We start from the raw sequence: 22,313 nt of genomic DNA on the forward strand, positions 1-22,313 counted from the left end.
GGATTTTCAATACAGAGCTAGAGGAAAAAAAAAAAATATTCTTTTGCGTAATTACTTACGCAGCTGTATTTCATTTTAGAGACAACTGGATAATGGATCAAGATCAGAGGGATCCCCAGCACTGAGCTGCTGAGGTTCTCAAGGGCCTCAGCTGCCCACGAGGCAGAAGTGCAGAGCAGGCTGCGCTCGTTACACCCCGACAGCCTCACGATTTAGACCAGGGCTGCAACCACCTTCATGCAGCGATGATATCCAACTGCCTCGACTCCCAACTCCTTCCCAGTGCTACAGCAAACGGCGTGTTACGTCAGCATCGGGCTTAAAAAAACACTCTATTGCTGTCAAATACGAATAAAGAGAAACGCTCAAGTCTCCCGTGATGCCTAAATACAAGCCTCACAATCCAGCAGTACTCCAAAAAGATCGAATAATGTGAGCTGGCACGGCACCAGTGGATTCCAGACTTTTGCAATGTTACGTTGTTTATCACTGTTCAGATGGCAAAGAGAAACAATTGGAGTAGAACACAGTTCTGAACATGCAGAAACACTGCTACGGGGGGTAGAAAAGAATATTTAACAAGCATCAAGCTATTTTATTTTTTTTAAATGAAACTGAATTTCATTAAATACAAGAAATGCAAAGATGGTGACTAAGAAAAACATCTGCTGGGCAATCTAAAAATAAAGACACAGGTACAATTCCCTGCAAAGTCCTTTATGTGATGTTAACATAAAGCTCTGTGATTCTGCATACTGACAGCTCAACGTACACTATCCATACGGTGAACAAGGTTATAAAGAACATGAATAGAAGGCAATATTGTCTTTTGCTGTTCTTTTTAAACACTAGAACATTTAACATCTCATCGCTGAAATGGTTTAAATGCATAGGCCACAAACAGATACTTCTATTACAGTTCATATGATGGCAACAGTCCCATTGCGTAACACAGATCTGATTTACCAGCAGGGAAATAGCTCGCTGGAAATTATCCCACTATAAATCAGTTTTCATTTATATAAACTGTCATGAAGTGCCAAGTAAACATTAAAGTATGCAGAACATTAAGTATATTTACAGGTTCAGTGCAATTCCTCAGTAAGAGGGTACTGAAACAGCAATAAAATATGATTATACTCGTGATAACACAAGTGGCTCGACAAAAAAAAAAAGAAAATAAAACCTATCAGCACATTAACTTCCTCATGATGATGTCATGAACATCTACCAAAACATTAGCAAAGTAACAGAATACCTTTTTTTTTTTTTTGCTTTACAATCAGTGTTTATCAGGAGAGAAACAGTAATGCTGAAATGTAACAAAGAATTTCCTTATCCCTGCTAAACACATAAAGAATTCTACTGTAGAAGCCATTTATACCACATCTGAACCGTGTACACAATCTTTGATGTTTTTAAATAAAAAACACAGCCAGTTATAAATAATATTAAACAGTGTTAAAGCTTTCATTTGAGCATCTAAATAAAGCTTAGTGGATTTTGAAGACTGTGAGGTTTCAGGAAGGAGACAATTGAGACAGACGTTGACGTGTGCTGCTCTGACTTAGATCCCCCTCCTGCCTTACTGCAGTTCCCAGCCACGCACTCACAGTAACAGCCACACCTGGGCAAGTCAAAGGTTTGAAGAGTCATACCGAGGCTAGAAATAATTAGGAGTGAAAATAAATTAAAATTTCCTCCATGTCAATTTTCACAGAGAGAGATATTGGCCAAATTTTTAGGATTGACTGGAGAGCAACGAACATGTCCAGTAACCAGCTACTAACTAGTGAATGTGTCCACAGCCAACCACCCCCAGGCCAGTCACCTCAGGCTCGATCCACGTCAAACTAGTTCTTTAGACATGCACAAATATTCAGTGACTGCCAGAGACCCCTAAGGAAAGGGAACGTGACTGAAACATGAGGCCCTCCCACCAAAAACCTATTTAGATGTTACCACCTAAACGGGAAATACCGAACACCACGGGAAGTGTCTTGCTCACTAAAATCTTTTTAACAATATTCAAAACATGCATTTGTTGCTACATAAGTTACTTTATACAACCACTAATACAGGTCTTGTTGCCAGCAGTGCTTAAAAATAGCTTTAGAAAAATTATTAAAATAAAACCACGTGTTCTGGAAAACTGATCAAGTCTGACCTCATAATGGAGATATGTTTTATTTAAAATCATATTTAAGTAGTTGCTATGAGGAGTAGTTGTTGGCATCTATAAAAGCTGCATAATAAAAATAAATACTTTCAGTCATTTACAACAAAATTAAGAAATATACATTTCACTTAAACAGGTAACAATACTTTAATGGATTGCTTGTTAGTCACTGTACAGTCCTGAGCATGTTTTTGCAGGAGTCATTTAGGTTGTTCTTTCCCCTCAAGTCCACAGGACATATGCCAGCTGGAAGAAAACTTTTTTATACTTCTGAGCAGCAGTTTATTAATTTAGCTTTGGTACTTATCTGTGCAAGTCTTTGATTAGCTTTTCACACACCAAATGATTAAGGCAGGCACTACTGTTACTAGGATTCCTCCATCACCTTTTGACACTGATAAAGCAAACCATCTGGAAGAGCAGCACAAGGTGACCTGAACCACAGAGCCAGCATCCCTGAGTGAGTACGACAGTGCAGCAGGCAGGGCACGGATGGGAGCAGCTGGCACGCCAGTATTCCCTCATTACCTTAAAACAAAAGAGGCCACAGAAAAAATTAAGTAACAATTAAATAATGACAGCTATAGTGCAGTTCACAAAAAAACATATCTGTGTCTCGAACTCCCTTTCTGTTGTTCTCTTCTACTTTCACCCCTACTCCTCTAACACATCGCCAAAACCCACACCTCACAAATGCAACCCCATATAGCTTCATTCCCATTTTTTTGCCCTGTCCAAAACTCTTCACAGGCAAAGAGTTTGCTCCCTTGTAGAATTTACTGTCTGCTGTACACTTGTTCCTTCACATCACTCTTCACATGCATCCCTGAGTAAGTCAAATACAGTCCAGAGGATAACAAGCCCGTGTTTACTATGCTGCTAAACATTCCCTGCCTAAAACTCTCCAAGATACCTGCTTCCATGCACTTATCTTCCCGGGAGAAATTACAGGTTGTGAGCCACCTTACAGCGTACTTCCACTCACCTATAGTGTCAACTATATGGAGTTTCAGCTTTTGCTGTAGTGTACTCATAGCTGCTGAAAGGGAATCTTGAGAAGATGACAGTTTTATATTCTGTTTCACATCATTGGAAAGGGATAACCACAGCTTCCCAAAGTCTTCCGTAGTCATTTCCATTGGTCTAAAAAATAGGTTCACCACATATCTTAGCAAAATGCGTTATTCAGAGTATACGTGTCTCAAAAAAATGACGTGTGGGAAAAAACTGAACAATAAAGCAAGCAATAAGCAAATACACATTGTTTAAACAAGACCCTTCTCTTCCCAGTTTAGCATTTTAAAAAAAGTTTCTGTTCCTTGCTTTAAATTTTTAAATTTCTAAATGTAAAAAATAAAAAACCAACATTATTCTATGTAAATGGAAGACCAAAGTGAATGGCGTTGAGATATCTGCTCACTGAAAGCAATTCAACAAGTTCAGTGAGATGCAGGCTTTATTATGGAAAGCACGGTGGATTTCACTATAAAACAGAAAATTCTACCGGAAAAAGAACACTTGCTTCTTCTACTCCTGAAAGAAATGCAGTGTTCAAAAACGGAAAGAACGAGCTTTCTTCTCCTGAAAAAGTCCGTCAGCCTTTTCATATAAGGTGTGGGTCTCTACCCAAATCACCTATTTCAGTTTGGCACGTTTCTGTTATGCCGTATTTCAAATCAGCACGCCCTTCCGTTCGCTCAATCCTGTTGGCCTCCTCAAAAACACATTCTGTAGGTTCAGGACTGTTCTAACCTGCTGCTACTGTCAAGAGTCTCAGCGGCTTTATACTTCCTGGAACTCTGCCCCTTTTTCGTAAGTGTATAAATAACCATTTACTACCTTTAACAGTCATCTCAAGTAGATTAGCTGCTCAAGATGAAGCCTTACATTTTCATAATCAGTACCCAAATTACCCTGACCTTGTCTAATACTTATTTTTTAAAAGTGCATCTTATTTTATTTACCTGATAAAGTCCAACAATGATAAAGTTATTGAAAACTGAAGGTGAGTTTCCAGCTCTGACTGGCAATGAACAGAGGCAGAAAGAATTCCCTGTGTACAGACTTTGTCCATCCACACACATTTCTGGCAATGTTCCACACACTGAGCTTCAATTACAGGAAACTGGTAGGTGGGACTCTCCAAAACCTGTATCATTTTTTAAAAGCAATATAGAATATTAAGTCTTGCTGTCGAGTTAAGTAAGTGGCTAAGATACAGCTATAAAATTGTGTAAGTGCCTTTTATTTCAATTGATGTTTCTTGGACTATTTGGCGGGTGAACAGAGTCACCCTTTCTCAGCTCTCATCGAGGACATTAACATCTACCAAATGACACTAAGTTTAGAACAGAGATTTCTTTCACTACCCTTTAGGGTGTAATGGCCATACCACAGTATTTAAAGAAATGCACAGTATTTAGGAAAAAGGCATGACCATCACATTAAACCAAACACTTAAATGCAAGCAAAACCCAAAAAGTTCCAAGTGAATTTAAAATGTAACGGAAACAAAGTTTCTTACCTGAAAATATTCTGCTTCTTCAAACACTAAACTCACAGCATTAAGCGCAGAAGCGGTTTTATTTGAAACAAAAATGGTGAGCAACAGAGAGTCATCTGTCCACACCTTACATAAATGCAGAGCTAAGGCATCACTCTGACAAAGTTCCAGTACTTCGGAGTGAGTGAGGTCTTGTAACTCCTCTGGCAAGGAAGGGACCGAGGGTGTTTTACCGGCACCTTCACACTGAGCACTTGGAGAAGGCTGAAAAATTTCCATGTTACTGTCAGCAAACAAAGATGACTGTGACAGCCTACTATCTGAAAGTCTCTCATCCAGCCCAGATTTTTTTAGAGACTGAGGCGTTTCAAATGCTAAAGTTTCTTCTACAATATCTGAAGAACACAGAGAGGATTTTCTTAACCTCGTGTGTGTATTTCCCTCGCAGTCTTCCACGTTAATAGGCGCAGTATCAAGTAAGGGACCAAAATCTGAAGCAGCACTAATTTGGAAGTCTGACACCTCCTCGCTACTTTGAGTTTCATTTATCTTTGATTTTCTTTTGAACTTCTGAGTAGTTGTGTCCACTTTCCCCATCTGAAAATGAAAAACAAATTTTTAAAAAAGGCTGGTGAAGCTTCTAGCAATCAGCTGTGTTACTGTCAACAGCATGAGCAAGGACAAATAATGACCAAGGAATCACTTCAGATGACACATGCAAATAGATTCCAAACATTCCAAGGGATCCAGAAACATGCTGCTGTTGTATTTCTTACAGGATATGGGATTAGCCTGTAATGCAAGGATGACTCTAGGTTCTCTAAAACATAAACTAAAAGCTCCTATCAAAAAGAAAACATAGGGAAACATTTTCTGGTTAAACCAGTGGTAAGATTTGAGCTGGCTGATATGCTAATGCCGGTCTTAAAAGAATTACCTAAGGGTGAATTCTTCAATGCTCTGCATATTATCGTACATTAAAAAAATGGTCTTGACATAGGGTGTCGAACTCTAGCATTACTGCAAGTGAACACCAATAGCTCTGCAAAGCTGGGTCGAGGAACAGCTGCTAGGGGAGACTGGGACTAAAACTCTGAAGCGCAACATATAAACAGAGGGGAGTTCTAGTTACTCAATCAGTAATATCCCACCCATTTCAGGTTCTTAACAAATTATCAGATTACAAAAGTGATTTTCAAGTTTTTCCAATGACTCAGTTTTTACCTCAACGCTAATTTGATCTTCATTTACAATTGCAGCTATTCATATATAAATAAGGCAATACATAAACTTTAAACCAGTAAGTCTCAAAAGAGCCACTTACCAGACTGACACCAGTACTCGATCCCAGACCAATAAACAAAGTTGATGCTAACTGCTGCTTCTCTTTGTCCTCCTCTGAGAGGCTGGCAACTTGATCAGACTGCAAGGCAGGAGATTCACCCACCTGCCCTGCTAATAAGCTGCCACAAGAAAGAGTTTGTGGCTCGGTTTCTTTTCCTACTTTGTTTTCTTTCTTTGGAAGATAGCCTTCTTTTCCCCATAGCTTGCGTACTCCCTCAAGTTTCAGAGTATTTGTCCTAAAATGGCAAAGAAAACAAAGCAGGATCAACTGCATGAACATCCCGTTCCTAGAAACATACCAACACCCGACTTCAAACACCATTCACACCTTTAGTACTTTGAAATACACAGCAAGTAGTAAAATATAAACACTTTCACATCTGCATGCAGTTCTATGTTAGTAGTGTCATGCATTACTTTTAAAACACCCTGCAAATGCAGACTTGGCCTAAGCTATATAGTCCTAAGTACAAACCTATTTTAAGACAGCATTAGACACCTGCAGACAGTGGTAGACTGTGCTTGCCAAACCCAGTCAGAGTTTCAGATTACATTTAGAATGTATTCAAATCATTTTTTAAAAGTGAATCTATCTTTCTCCCTGGGAGATTCTGTTAATAGTTCTATTCGGTTAAATAGTTCTATTGCTTTTCCTTAAAAAATAGTTTAAGTTACAGCAAGAGACTGAAAATTAGAAGAGACCTAGAACGTGGTATTTCTTACAAAAAACCTTCATGTTCTCAAACCCCTGAACTCTAGGTTCATTCAACAGACTCGGGCTGAAATGCTGCAAGTCCTACACCTAAAAGCCTCACTTAAGTTTTCTTACACCAACTGCTTAACGAATCTGAAAACGCTTCCAAGGTTTCCTGCGTACTAGGATACAGTTATTAATTTGTACGAAACCATGGATGTGGAATTTATCTGTAGTGTTCTAAAACTTAAGGAGTATCTGTGAATCTTAGCCTCACTTCTATCCAATAGTTTCCTTAAAAGGTACATTATTGTAAGGTCATAAAACATTAAGCACAGCCTGTAAGAAAAATAAGGAAACCAGAGGAAAAAAAAAACCAAAAACTTAATCATGCAATCATCAAGTAATCCTGTCCCAATTTTACCACGTTAGTAATGTCATACATTACTTTTAAAACACCCTCCAAAAGAGCCAATTTTGCCACGTTGTGAAGAAAGTGGAAAAACAGTGTAACTGCAACAGCATTGTTCTAGTTATTTCAAAGATGACACCATTTCAATTTCTTTTTACATGCTAAGAGGTTTCCAAGTCCAACTGCATTCTTTTTAGTTCCACGTAATGAAGAAGCAAAGACACATGATACCGACAAGAACAGAGGCTGAAATGCACTTCGTTTCAAACAAATTAACTCACTCTTTGTGCCCTGTCTCAGCACTATTACCAGAGGTATCAGAACCAAAAGATAAACCAGTGGGCGACTGTCTACCGGTGACACCAGATGAGGACACGCTTGAAACAAATGACAATCCATAAGGTTCAAAATTCAGAGCTGCAAGACAGACAATCTTAGAATTACAATGAGGCATAAAAAGGTAATCAAGAAAACTATTTTCTGAAAAATAAGATATGCTGTAGGGTTGCACTTCTCAGGCTTTCCATTCAGGATCCTAACCTCGTTAAAAATGAATGTTTCTGGTCTCAAGTTTTTTAGACATAGGATTTATCTGAAGCGTGTATTCATTTGGTATTTTAGATACCACAATTAAACAGAAATAGTGATTTTACAGCGTATCACCGAAACGTCTGACAATGCTTAGCACCTGTAGAGAGAAGTACTGTATTGGATCTAAATAAGTGAGCTTTTGCATTTGTTCATAAGCCTATAAACAACATCGAGTCCACAGCATTATGTCCATACATCACTGTCTGCTTCGCAAACATACTTGAAACCTTGGGTGATAAATCATTTTCACCAGAACTTGCAAACCGGGATTCAGAACCAGCCACCTTAGTTACATTTCATGAATCAAAATGTAGCTTGAATAGCTTCTAAAAATTGTTGGACTATAACGTAAGCAGTCATTGTTACATATGAAACAGAGTGCAGACTCTTCTTTGCATCCCTCCTTAGGCTTTACACAGAAAAAAAAACAGTATAGAATATTCAGTTCTAACATAATTCAACCTGGTTCAACATTTCTCCACCAAAATTTTGAATTTTCTAGCAGGCTTAAAGTATGCATTAACCTGCACACTCAAAAAAAAAAAATAATCTTCTTTTAAAAATAATCCACAGGGAAGACTAAGTGCTCAGTATAGTAAAGTCAGGAACCATTTGCTTTCACTTTAATAATCACCATAAATTTCAGATCCCATAGACCAGCAGAGATTATAGTAAAACATTCTCAGCAGAAAAGCAACCTATGATAAATGAACAGCTACATATACCAGCTAGACAGATCTGTAACTAAATTCTAAATTAAAGTCTACAGACAAGAAATGCATTAAGATAACATTACTTTAAGAAAGAATATGAACAGTACACTTAGAGTGTTTGTTAATACTTATCGGGCAATTTACCAGCTATTTAATAAGTGCAGTAAACTAAGTGTCACCTTTTTCCTGAGAAAGTTTCTCCTCTTGTCTCTGGTGATGAGGTTTATACGGTGCTGCACCACGACCAAGTCCCTCAGCCACAAACCCATCCAGAAAAGACAAGGAAGCATCTACCTAAATGGGATTAAACAAAGTGAGAAAGCGAGAAAAATATTTTCTATACCTGAGCCTGATGTTACCAGAAGAACATTGTGTCTCATCCACAAACCAAGATCTTCTGCCTCATTTCCCATATCTACCAGTATATCTGCTGTATTATCAAAAATTATTAAGCAAGTATGTTGAAACAGACTTTGAGCTAGAGATTTGTAACTTAACTCCTCCACAATTTTTTTTTAATGTGAACAAGAAAAAAAATCAGAGTGGAATTTTCCCAAAATGGTTCATCCTACCGTGATATGAAAATACTGAATTAAAAATACCCCCCTCAAAAACCTCAGCAATATCAGTAATATTTTCCATTATTTATTATGGACATTTCAGTGCCAAGATCAATAGCTCTTAAACAGGAAGCAAATCCTCTGAATTAAAAAGCAGTACCATATCACTAAAGCAGGCCTAACTTGTCTTTAAAAACCAGAAAAATAAACCAGCATATGAAACAGTAAGTTTGTTAAAAGCTACTCCAGCTTACTAACTAAACACCATGGTTCTTTCACTTTCAGTATAGAACAGTATGATTCATCACATATGCCTGAAAAAGCCTGTTTCTGGAAACTGACTTTAAGCAGACTAGAACCTGGCAACAGTCAGAAGAGTCAAATATTCATTTTGAAAATACTTTTTTACTAAAACATTCGACCCCTCGAACTGCAAATAGGATTTGTGAAGATTAAACATTGCAGCTGCCTCACCACCATGTCACTGCAACTAGCATCAAAGGGAAGCAAGGTTTTCATCAGTGCTTTGTCTTCACACAGATGCTTCAACTCGAAGGCATACTGTCTCATGCAGGTATCTAGAGAGTTGCTGAATTCTTGGATTAGTTCGTCAACTGTTTTGGAACAGGAGGTACGTGATGCTATCTTGGTGACTGCAGCCATTATCCACACTTTAGTTTCAGAAGTAACAAAGGTCTTCTTCAGCAGACTGTGTAGTTTTGTCAAAATAACTTCTGGATCAACATCTGTAACAAGGCTGGAATATTCCCCCAACACCTATTCACAAAGAACAGACAAAACATGCATGTAGTCACGCAGAGCAGCACTTTCAGTTTTGAAATTGGAATGTAGTACTAAATAGCAACACAATAAAATCCACCTCACATTCAACAATCTGTTATTTAAACACATTCTAGATTATTCCTTCACCATTTTGTGGTTTAAATGTCAAGGGCTTGAAGTGACCTTTGTGTTTACTCACACTGCAGCCTGTTCCTTGGGTGGAAGCTGAAGCTTACCCAGGTACCAGACAATACTAGCATAGCACCTGGCCAGCCACCTGCGAGGCTAAAAATGGATTTCACAACCACATCTGGCCTAGCTCTGATGAAGACAGAAAGGCTCTCAGCACGCAGTCAGGTTCATGTGGCTGCTAAACCATTCCAAGTCACCTGCCTCAAAGGGAGCAAGTCAGCTTTTCCACAAACCGTGGCAAGCTAAGCAGTCTTTGGGCACCAAGAGGTCACTAAGAATAGATTTCAGCATATTATATTGACTTCAAGTAAGAACAGGATATTCATGACTAAAAATAAAAGTTAAAAACCTTTAAACAGTTTCCTCATATCTGCATATTCCATTTTGCCCATGCATCTACCTTACCCAACTCATAACTTGAAGGAATTTCTGTGGATACAACGCATCTTCCTCTTCAAGTAATGCTAAATAAGACTGTACTGCATACATCTGCAGCTGGTCATCTTCTTTTCCATCATCAAACCCTAGAGAGAAAACAATACATACTCTGCCTGAAACGCAAATAACACCTCGCATCAAATATTTCAAAGTGCATTTAAAAAAAAAAAAGCGCCAGATGATTAAGGAACAGGTCTAACTCTTCAGAGCATTCCTTGCGTTACTCACCGTCAGCCAACAGTCTCAGGAAGTTGTTTGGGATATCAGGATGCACGACGTCACCTCCAACTGAAAACACAGCATTCATCGTCTGGATGAACCACTCGTTGTCAGGGGCATATGTGTCCAGATGTTAAGGAATGAAGTGCTAAGGCATAACTTCTCCTTTCTTTTTTAGTGTGTTTCCTAAGGAAAGTGTCCATAAATAAGCTACCCATCTTGTTTTCCTCAGTCAGCTGGGGCCTGATGCTCAAATATCAGCTCAAGCTAACTGAAGAGGAAATATTCCTGTACCTTTTATAAAGTGTTTCCTGTAATCATGATGAAAACTGGGGCTCAAGCAGAGAAGCCTTAAGTTACTGCCCTGTTGAAAAAGCCTGTGCATCAACTTAACAGCTACCCATTCTGTGTAATTTGCTGGCTTCTCAACCAATACATCTTAAATTGTGCATGAATGTTATAGTGAAAAATAAAGAGTTTAAACAGACATCACGCAGTAGGAACAGACACGTTCACACAAGGATTTAGCTCTGGAAACTTGCCCTGCTGTATATTTTCAGTTCACACTTGTTCCATGCTAGCTTTCCAGCATAATCTTTCATTTACCCAGTACCACTTGATCAGTGATAGACTAGCAGTTCTTTTTAGCAGTGTTTTGCTGTCGATGTACTAAAAACAATAGATTTTTAAATACTCCACAGAAATTAGCATTGGGTGTTTGTATTTTTTTTTATATACTTAAGATTTGATCAGCCTTTGCTAACTTTGAAAGTTAGCTTCTGCCTTCCTGAATGGAAATTTTCAACAGTACAGAAATTTCTGCACTTACCAAATGGAAATTTTCAATACAGCTTTTTTGTACACTACTGTCTGTGCCAAGCAGTGTACAAACAGGATGGTAAGGCAGCTCTCTGTTGTAGCTTACACTCCAATTTTCAGACAAGCATACAGAAAATCAGGCAATGGCAAGTCTAACAGCAATGTCCACCAGATCCAAATCCCTAATCAGCACTTTTTGGCATAGTCAAAAGGATCTTTTATGTATTGAAAGTGTGTTATTCTTAAAACCCATATACCAACGAAATGCTCTCCCAATAGGAAGATCACTCCCACAATTACAGAACAGCACTCAATGTAGCACTGAGGCACCTCCATGCAATATGTCAAAGTTTTCATTTAAAAACAAGAGGTTTTAATACTAAACTCCAAAGCCAAGTGTTTTGAGTGCCATTACTTTCTCTCTGTGAAACGCTGTGGTCACTGCTGTACGCATTTTCTTCTGTAGGTTTTTTTCCATTGGAAAGCATGGAAAGCACAGCTGTAACACCTCCTCCTTCAAAAGATCATGAAAGATGCTTTGAAAGGTATGAATGTTACGTTTGCCTGAGCTCTGACTCCAAAGTGTCAGAAAAACAGAAGGATATTTCTCAGCTAGTTCAGAAAAACAAAAGGATATTTCTCAGCTAGTTCAGAAAAACAAAAGGATATTTCTCAGCTAGTTCAGAAAAACAAAAGGATATTTCTCAGCTAGTTCAGAAACAAAAGGATATTTCTCAGCTAGTTCAGCTATTTTGCCAACTAAGTTGATGATAGCATATTCTTCTTTGCTTTCTTTTAAGTAGTCAAGCATCTTCTGAACTATGACAATGACATTCTGCCCATTTGTAATTCTATAGAGAAGCTCTAAAGTCTGAAAGAGAAAGCAAAAAAATTGTATTTAATTGGCTCTGATGACTCAAAAAAGGAAACAGGCAAACAGTAGCAGTTGTGTATGATGCCAAATTGAGCAACTGTATTTGGCAAGTCTTAAATGAAATACACTGCTTATCTGCATATGTCGTCACATTAATATTATCTCTAACTGATCTCTCACAATATCTGAGACACAGTACGCCTTTACGGCACTCATTTTAGAAAAATCACCCATCTTAAAAATTAACTTAATTTTTGATGTTTAAAAATTCACTGACCTCCCTTTTAATAATGGGATCTGGATGGTCCAAACATTCAATTATTGTCATTTGGTGCTGAAGTGCCAGATTAGGATCCTGCTGGATCACGTAGGTCAGAGCCTTTAAACCTAGAATGTAAGTAATTGGAAGGAATATAAGAGAATGGATACTGCTATGACCAAATTAAAAACATCTCCATGAAATCAGGTATCCTTACCTAAGTATTTCAAATTAATTTTGGGTGACAAAACAAATTTTCCAATGCACTTGGCAGCCTTTTCAAGTAGTTCAGATTTCGGATGAATTGTATAAATTGTTTGGACACATTCAAACAAGATGGCTGGAGGGGAAGAGCGGGGGAAAAAGACATGTAATTAATGTGTATTAAATACTTTTATAATGCAAAAATTTTTAATAAGCAAACTCATTGATTGTATTGAGGACTGCAGTGCTGTCTCATCCCCACTGAATCTAACCGCAGTGTGCCTACTGACATAAGTAAAAACAAAATGGAAGACTACCTCTTACTATATACATATTTTTTATTAGGCTTTGCAGTTGTGCATACAACCTTCTGTCCTTAAAGTTCTTCCAACCTTGAAGTCTCCCATAGCTGCTCAAGGAACTGGGCTAGGATTGTCTTTAGAAAGCCAATGGGCAACCATAAAGGATCCGAGACAAAATATTTTTCAATTAATTCATGATTTCTTAGCTACTACCAACAGCCAAAATCATCCAAAGAACATTCTTACTTTAATAAAACCAACTTTATGCAGTTGTTTGAGAAAAAGCTACAAGTAAACTTCAACAACACATTGAAAGTAATTAATCCTCTGCAGCAACAATTCAGGCAAAGGTTTGGACCAAGTTACTCCTCCTGAGTAAAATCATGATGTAATTTTCAGTTGTTCTTGTACTTCAATCTCTAAATTACCCACCTACTCTTCTTAAGCATTACAAAACTAAATCTGAGAAAGACTAACTACTCAATTTCCTAGAAGAAGCAAGAAAGATGCAATAATGAAGGACTTTGTGTAAGAAAGAGCAAATCACTCAGAGTTGCATTGTTTTGTCTGGGATCATCAATGAAGGTTTATAAATGTGAACAAAACTATAAACCTAAAATATATGTCCTTGTATAAATCATAATATACCGCCCATTTTGGCTCCTTAAGTGCTTAAAACAGATTTAATGTTTAACTCTTAGCAACTGCAAGTGCAAACTGTCTGCATTATAAGGCAACACACCTCCCGGTATCTTGTATGTTCTTGCCTAAAAGAATAAAAGCAATACACTGAATACACTAAACATCTGACAGATGCTTCTTCATTTATTATTTACCGAAAAAAAATCTCCCTCAAAGCTCCCCTTTTTAGTGCAAGTGAAGCTTACACAATGCTTTACACAGTATCTGTCAAGTAGGCATTAGAGCTCTGGGCCATGTTCCTCTCCCCCCCTCTCAGTGGTTGGTTGGTTTTTTGGGTTGTTTTTTTTTGGGGGGGGGTTGTTGGTTTTTTTGGTTTGGGGTTTTTTGTTTTTTTTTTTTTAGAAGTCTCAATTTTCTTTCCATTCCATTAGCACAGGTACTTTGGCAACACCTATGAGGCTCTACTGTAACAAAATTATGGGAGCTTTTAGGATTTTTTAATAGTGAAGCAGCTCTTAATGTAGAGTTCTAAAACATCAGATCTGGATGTTTGGGGAGGTATTAAGACCTGGGGAGGGGAAGGCAAAGAAAAAAATCCAAATAAATTGCTTAACTTTTATTAGAAAAAATTTCATGGTGCAATTATTCCTTTTGCTTTGTTTGAGCAACAAATACAGCTTTCTCTGAGAACATAATGGAATTAACATAGCCAGCTACCATTTCCTAGAAAGTTTAAATTGAGATGTGTGTCAAGCCCATTTTTTTGCAGGCACCACTATCACTGAATCCTGGAGGTGTAATTTTATTAACTGCATATTTACTGGCTGCAGGAAAAGCCCTTTACAGCCCTGTAGAACTGTTGCTGTCACTCTTGCACACTTTTCATTGCCTTTCTCAGGCCAGGGAAAAGAAGATTTAAGCATTTCTAATAAGCTAACTGTATCACTAGGTTTTTTCTTTTATCTTTTTTTTCAACTTAAGCAATGTTCAGTAAGAGTTTTCGGGAAGAAGCTGAGGGCAAAAGACAATGCAAAGATTTTAAGCTTTTGAGTCAAGATGAATTCCCAGGAAATAAAAATGTTTTACTTCAATGATAAAAAGTTGCACTGTACAGCAACACATTACTTGTTTTACAATTTACTAGTTAACAACAGTATTCTTAAATGTCCATTAAGAATATAATTAGGTTTTTCAGAAATACTGCGTAAGTAGTTTAGCATGATAAACTACTCACATTTTCAACCTTTCCAAATACTGATAATTACATAAAATAGCCACACTCACCATATGTAATATTATGATTTATCTCTGCTCTTCTTAAAGATTCATCTAAAACATCATACATCAATTCACTTGTCCTGTTTAAAAAAAAAAAAAAAAATCAATCTGTATCACCAACAAGCATGTAGCCTTATTTTGCCAGACAGCTCAAACACTAGTATAGAAATCTGTAACAAATTATTCACATCCACATATGTGCTTTAATAACATGGCAGAGCTCTATAACATGTTTCTAAATGGCAGCTAACAAGATGTTTTTATTCTTGTGATGTGGCAAATGTTTCTTCTGAAAGCTGCAAACGCTTCCCTCACTGCTTGTATAAAAAAAACCCAAAACATCAACAGTAAAAGGATCAAAGACAACCAGGTCCTCACAAAACAAAGTATCTTTACTCCAAATTTACACACATTGTTTGGTAACCTAGTAACAGAAGTCCTAGCAAAAATATATTTCAAGCATATTCCACAATAATCAATTGTTTAGCCCATCCAGAACCTAGGGAATTAATTCTGCAGATTAAAAATTATCTGGTCACTGTACTGGTTAACAACAAATAAAGAAGTTTAAAGAAGTTCAACACTGAAATCCTCTTATAAAAACAAAACAAAGCTGTCTATGAGGTATACAGGTCATGACTGTATTCTTTTTTCCTTCTGAATATTAACTACAGAGAAATATCTAGTTACCTTGGATCATCTTTTCCTAACAGCCCCAATATTCTTAAAAGCTGAATTTGTAACCATGGTGCTGGCACGCTGTGATAGTTGAAGTCGACAGGGAGCTTTCCTCTCACTACCTGCTTTAGGATAGTTACAAAACTCCCAGTCAAGTCCTTGTATCCAGATGGGTTTTCCTACATAAGGAAAAAGAAATACAATTCAAATATTTTGATACAGCACCTCAAAAGTAAAAATAATCCACAGCTGGCATAAGATCAAAATACCTACACCGATGGTTTCATTTCTTTAAATCAAACTTCTCATCCCCAAACATCTGTAAGCTCTTCACTTTAAACCTATGCTATTTTCTCACACATTTGCAAAGGGAGTGAATGTAACTTGAAGGCAACAGTTAAAAAAAAACAAACCCACACTCCACAAATTTCAGCAACCCCCTGAACACACTGTAAAACTTAGAACCTCTAGCTAAGGATGCCAATAATGCTGAGCATTCAGATCATGCCAGTGGGTATGTCAAGCTACACTGAGAGCCAGCACAAACACACACAACGCAGATAATCATGATCACATAAATTAACTTTTCTAACGATTACAAGTGAGTTTCTTCTGCAGAATTTCTGTACACTGCATTTAAAAAAACCCACAAATATTGCTCCTAATTCTTTGCCTACCTTAATCATTTGAAGATAAATATGCAAAGAAGCAGCCATGACTCCAGCGTCCCTGTCACATAAGGCTTTCCGGAACTTATCATGAATATGCTGAACTTGGTTCGGTGCAATGAGATAGAATTTATATAAAGCTTGAACAGCTTTTCTTCGGATAATTTCCCTAAAGAGAAATGAGATTCACACAGAACAAATGAAGCTGCCTGTCTATTTGAAATACTTAACAAAGCAACTTGGGTTTGTTATTTCTACAGCAATGTAGAATTATGTTGCCAGCAATCAGAACTTCATGATTTGGAGAGAGATGAGAACACGTTTTACACATTTGATAACATATTTCTTTGCAAATACCATCTAAGTGAGGATGTGACAAAGCGAACTTAAAAGCATAGTAGGGCTTGACAGCAGATTGACAACTCAGAAGAATGGCCACCAAATAAACAGGGAAATTGGCCAGTGCTAATCTGTTGTGGCCACGTGTGCAGCTCCAGAAACCACCTGTCTAGGAGTCACAGAATTAGTTCATTCTGCAGTTCCCTCTGTAATCAACACAACACTTTATGATGTTAGCCTCTGTGAATGGGGTATTATAAATTAAGAATCAAACAATGCAAGGGTATTGGTATCTGCAGATACACTTCTAGCAACAAAGTTTCTATAAACAGCTTTATAGAAAAAACTATCAGTAAAGGATCACGGATCTTTATCTGCTTCTCCACTCACTCTACAAACACTTCTTCATTCACAAATTTGTAAAAAGGACTCCAGCAGATAAATTCAGTTACATTTACTTATCACAACCGGTTATGGAAAACTTAATACCTGTCCAACAGTCAGTCAAGACTGCAAATGAATGAGACAAGAATCCAAGAGAAAAGATAGGAAAGGACAAATTTCTGAGGTAACGATTAGAAAAAACAACTCAGAAAAAAACACCACTTTACTAAAACTACCTACAAAGTTAAATAATTCAACCGTACAACGCCACTTGAAATTCTGTAGATGAACACATACTTAGAATGCTGGAGCTTGTCTTCTATTAGGGGAAGAACAGCTGGAATCATCTCCCGTGGAAAGATCTGGCTGACAATGGTTAAAGCCATGCACACCTCTACTAGATTAGTGCTCTGTAAATCCTGTCACAATCATTGAAATAAGACAGTAAGTTTTTGTTTAGACTTCTAAATTCTGCACAGACATACCCCAAATCTTTCCCAAGCAGTCTGGATCTAGCCCACCTACAGCAAGCACCGTGCTGCCAGGTGTCCTGTTGTCTGCTCGTGTTTGAGAAGTGTCAGCTCTCACTGAGCTCATCGGGTTCTTTTATCTCTTATACAGGAAGAAGGAACAAGCAGCTTCTCACATGTGTGTTACAGAACTACATTTGTATTTTAAACATCAGCGAGATTAATAAATAAGAGCTCCAATCAATGTTTACTTCAATAGTTTGATGATTGCAAAACTATGCTGAGTTCCTAGTTCAATCAGTGAGATGAGTCACTTCTCACAGAATTCAACACTATTCTCTCTAGTGACTTTGATCTAGCCCAAAGAATTAAAAAAGAACAAGCTTAATTATACTGCCAATTACATATCTGTACACTAAAATGAGACATTACCTACTCCCTAAGAGCAAATGCAAATTACACACAATGTTCTACAAAAGAAAGAATAAAAATTCACAGTCTGTCCCAAATATAATGAAAATAGCTGATATAGCTCACTGTAATCTTAAATTAAAAAAAGATGGATGAATTCATGAAATACAAGACTAGAATTATTTTTCAAAACAAATGAAACACGTAAGATTTCCAGCTGACATGATTATTTGCTCTGGCCATTTGTCCCAGATAGGTTTTAGTCCTCATTTTGGTTTAATTCCTTATTCTCATTTTTCACTTCTTTTTATATACTTAGTGGTTTCAAGACAGCTTTTTAAAGACTATAAAACAGGTTTTAATTGCAACAAAATAAGCATCACTTTCAGTCTATAATTTATGTGACTTTGGTCTATTGTAATATAAAAGCAATCATTACACAGAAAGTTATGTCATAACTGCTCCATGTAAAAGATAGTAATACAGGAGATTACATCTATTTATTAGGTAATAGATTTTCAACGTCACTCCAAAGCGTATTTCCACTTTCTATCAATTATCAAAAGATACTTGCTGTCAGCTAAAAGCAAAAATTTACACTGAAATATGCATGCCTGGCTCCTCCTGGAGTTGAAAATGATTGGTACATTTTATAAACAAAATACTATGGTGTATCTCCTTTGAGAAAATTTAAAAATAGGGCTTCAACAGCAGGAATGCCAAGATTAAATTTAAAAGCCAGGGAAAGCCATTTCAAATTTTCATTGTTAACTGAAGAAACAGCAACCTAAAAGAGCAAGATAAATCTAATGAGTACATAGCTTAGATGCTGTGTGACACAGAACAGGAAGAATTGGTCCAAGTTTAGTTTACCTCCAGCCCTCCAAAAACACTGTACCTTCACAACGGTGTTCACAAGTAGAAGTAGCAGTTCGTGATTTTCATGTAGAAATAAAGAAACTGCCAAGTAACCTATAAAAGAAAGCAGCCTCCATTACTACTTTCAAGCAGTAAGTATCTTCACGATAGAAAACTTAAGACTGTCTGTAATACAAGAAAAGTTAACTCAGTTACAAAAACCCAACAAAAAACCCCACTGTTGGATGACAGTTGCTCGTGTTTTAAATATCGAGCAGACAACCTTCTTTTATTTCCAGGCAAACCAGTTATATTTAAGTTGCAGTAAAGCTCAACAAATAAGCGCTAAGAATTCATAAGCTGTGAGAAATAAGAGACATTACAATATTGTTATAAAAGCAGTCAAGAGCGCCATGCAAAGACACTTCCTGGAATACTAGTATCTTCTCTGCACAGAGAGAAGTGTATTGCTGCTAGACTAGACAACACAAATGCACTTCTTCATATCTGTTTCTTGTTTTTAAAAAAAAAGTTCAATTTCAAATAAATTTTATATTTAACTTAGAATACAGAAGGGTAAATTCACCATCCTATGCCAAAAACTCCCTTGTTCTTTCTTAACAAGGAAGAAACAATTCAAGAACTCCAGGAAAGAAACCTGCCAGAAACTTTTTTCTTCAAGACCTCTCTTCCTTTTAAACTAAAGGACTTAAAAGCATAAGGGGTAGGGAGGGCATCACAACTCATGACAATATTTGTATTATGGAGATGGGTCTTAAAAAACATCTTGGTTCATTCAGGGCTTGGGGATCAAAATGAGGAACTCCGATACAAGTAACTGTATCATCTGGGCTGTCAGATTGATATATCCGCTTGTAAAACCACAGACTTGATCAGCTTAGCACACCTGCAAAAATGGAGCTCGCTCTCACTCACTCAGAGGCTCACATTGGTTAAAAGAGTAACCCATCTTGATTGGGTCAACTGACAATTCCTTAATACACACCTTGGAACTCTGCACCAAAACCAGACAAGGTCATCCTCATATATCACATATAACTGCAGAACAACAACCACCCAACCCTCCCGCCCATCCTTTTACTAGACCAAAGCTTAAGGGCGCTTTGTGTCCAGAGAACTTTAAGCCATCTGCATTTAAAAATAAAAAACAACCAAACAAAAATGCTGCTTCACCAAAGACTTCTTAAAAAGAGCCCGAGCATGGAAAGGTCTCAAACCAGTTAACAAGAAACATTGGTTCTTGACACTTACAAAGGTCACAAAGTTTTCTTCAAAACAGCTTACCACCTGCCCTCCCAGGCTTGGTGAAGACAATTTCTTAATCCCTACCAGAGCACCTGTGCACTGGCTTTCATTACTCGGGGATAAAGCAACTTTAAATCATCACTCGTAACGCATTCTCTCAGAAACTCCAATACTTCAGTAGATGATCCAGATGAAATTCAAACAAAGGATATCAAACAAGCATATCCCGCAAGACACTGCCTTCCTTCTGTGTATGCAGACATAGTATTGCTTGGAGTTAAACCATTTTCTCTGCAAACAAGAAGAAATGTCTTCACTACGCAGTTGAATCAGCAACTGCAAGGAAATTCTCCAGACGAGACAGGCTGACAGCTACTTCAAACTCCATCTACTGGAAACAAGTTAATAGCCACACTAGCAGGCAAGGAAATCACAACAGCATGAAATTTCTAAGAACTAGCCTTTCAGATTTCCTCAGGAACTTCTGCACCTATGCTATAGGGATCTCCCTATTTGCCTCATTTCCTACAACTGTTTCTAAACTTTAAAAAAAAAAAAAATCCTACTAGCACCAAGCCAGAAAATATTTGTCTGATAAGCGTCTGACATCAACATCTTTGTCTAATCGTGTCCTACAGTACTTAAAGAAATCAGATCCTGATAAACTCATTTTCAGCTTGATTTGTTTTTTAACAAAATTTCTCATAATTACTTGTTTATTGGTGCCACAATCAAAACAAGTGAAAGAACCGATTTAATATAAATCAAATTCCCCTGCCTTCTGTTCTACAAGCAGATACAGAACAGATCACAAACTAGGGATTTAATTATCTTTAGAGGAGAGACTATGAAACAAGACAAAGAAAGCAGAAGAATATTTTAAGTCAGTTGTATTTTTACATGAATTTACATTAGGATTTACATAAATCCTAAGAAACCTTAAAAATACAGTTTGAGAATATTAAGGCTACAGCTCCATGCACATACCAACTCTTTTCTCCAAAAGGTTTCCTTGCTGTGCAAGCTTGATTGCATGGATATATCCAAAGGAAGACTCATACCCCAGCATTTCACAATAGATGAGTCTCACCATACATTCTTTCATCAGTCTCTGAAACACCAAAAACGAATTATTCAGAATTTTACGTCAGCTACGTTTTATGCTTTTTTTCTCTGCTCTAATGAAGTAGAGGACTTTATCTGATAGAAACATACGTACATTCACACATGTTTTCTAAAATCAGGGTACTTGTAACTTTTCCTTTGCTATAAAACTCTCCTGAGAGCCAGTATTAGTTTTTGACTGTAAGAGCAGAACTCCCCATACGCTATCTTTAAAGATGCTATCTTGTTTTTATCAGCATGCACGTGATCAACAGTAGATTACAATTAACACAGAAAATATGAATTATCCAAAATGTTCGATGATCACACTCCTCATGCAAATTGTTACCAGTCACTACACTGACCTAGGATGGGTTTTCACTACGCGCGAGGTAAAACTATTTTTCCCTTCACAAATTCTCACTCGTGGGACTGAGATATGCATTAACTAACTCAAACCAGAATGTATCAACTCCTGCAACTCAGACACCAGCAACAGTGGATACAACAAAGCACAGCTTCTCACACAACACAACTAAGAACAAAACCAGCGTGCAAATAACATGATTTGATGGAAGCAGTTCATCACCTATCCCCTTTCTGGTCTCCATTTATATCAGAAACTACAGAACGGCTGACTCTGGGCACCACATGTCTACGGTTTATTCACACCAGAATCACCGTGTCCTCACTATTTTAACCATGCTACAAAACCTTTAACGCTGACAATTAAATAGCTATAACGCAGATAACTTGTACACTCCACCTGGCAAAAAGAGTGTGAACACTGTTTTTCTCCACCTTTGCTGTTCCCACAGCCTGTAGCCACTAACAGAACTTACAAGCGTCGTGGTAGGGGCCGAAACTGTCGTTTTCAAACTGGTTAGCTCCTGCTGGATTAATTTTTCTTCTTCCTAGAAAAAATAAATTTATTTCAATCTGGCATAAATTCTGGAGGCAAAAATATAAAGCCAAAGTCAAAGACCCATCCGTTAACAGTACCGGGGGGGTCTTCCCAAAGCCCGCGTACACCTCACTCCCGCGGCAGCAACCGCCGACTGCTCGCCTCAGGCCCTGAAGGCAACGATCGCTCCGCGGCCGCGCTGCCCCGCACCGCGCCCCGCACAAC

At 37.6% G+C, this 22,313-nt stretch overlaps 1 protein-coding gene across 5 annotated transcripts; it reads right to left on the reverse strand.

Moving 5' to 3' along the window:
- Positions 1-1,928: 1,928 nt before the first annotated feature.
- Positions 1,929-22,122, reverse strand: AP4E1 (adaptor related protein complex 4 subunit epsilon 1). 5 transcript variants are annotated; one of them, XM_026856192.1, is made up of 20 exons: positions 22,027-22,122; positions 21,068-21,191; positions 18,855-18,928; positions 17,373-17,494; positions 16,362-16,521; positions 15,697-15,863; positions 15,013-15,086; positions 12,798-12,920; positions 12,599-12,708; positions 12,179-12,318; positions 10,638-10,750; positions 10,377-10,495; positions 9,471-9,773; positions 8,616-8,730; positions 7,414-7,549; positions 6,007-6,262; positions 4,704-5,279; positions 4,144-4,328; positions 3,165-3,322; positions 1,929-2,707 (listed from the first exon to the last, which is right to left on the reverse strand). In XM_026856192.1, the coding sequence occupies exons 2-20, from the start codon at positions 21,183-21,185 to the stop codon at positions 2,547-2,549; spliced, it is 3,210 nt and encodes a 1,069-aa protein (XP_026711993.1). In that variant the 5' UTR covers positions 21,186-21,191; positions 22,027-22,122; the 3' UTR covers positions 1,929-2,546. The 5 variants fall into 5 exon arrangements, with proteins under 5 accessions (XP_026711993.1, XP_026711997.1, XP_026711995.1 ...); XM_026856196.1 differs by lacking the exon at positions 22,027-22,122 and adding an exon at positions 20,120-20,371 and having other exon boundaries at positions 21,068-21,182; XM_026856194.1 differs by lacking the exon at positions 22,027-22,122 and adding an exon at positions 20,087-20,371 and having other exon boundaries at positions 21,068-21,182.
- Between the last annotated feature and the right edge of the window lie 191 nt (positions 22,123-22,313).

The sequence above is a fragment of the Athene cunicularia genome, assembly GCF_003259725.1.
Source record: "Athene cunicularia isolate RWA chromosome 10 unlocalized genomic scaffold, athCun1 chr10_part1, whole genome shotgun sequence".
In the NCBI taxonomy this organism is placed as follows: Eukaryota; Metazoa; Chordata; class Aves; order Strigiformes; family Strigidae; genus Athene; species Athene cunicularia.

What these genes read in the sequence shown, in the direction of transcription:
- AP4E1 (XM_026856192.1), bottom strand. Translation starts at nt 21,185, where the DNA reads ATGAAAGAATGTATGGTGAGACTCATCTATTGTGAAATGCTGGGGTAT. An exon ending in GAAACTTTCTCAGGAAAAAG is followed by an intron (nt 7,550 to 8,615) that starts GTGACACTTAGT and finishes TCTGTCTTGCAG; the next exon opens with CTCTGAATTTTGAACCTTAT. An exon ending in CCATATAGTTGACACTATAG is followed by an intron (nt 2,708 to 3,164) that starts GTGAGTGGAAGT and finishes TTTTGTTTTAAG; the next exon opens with GTAATGAGGGAATACTGGCG.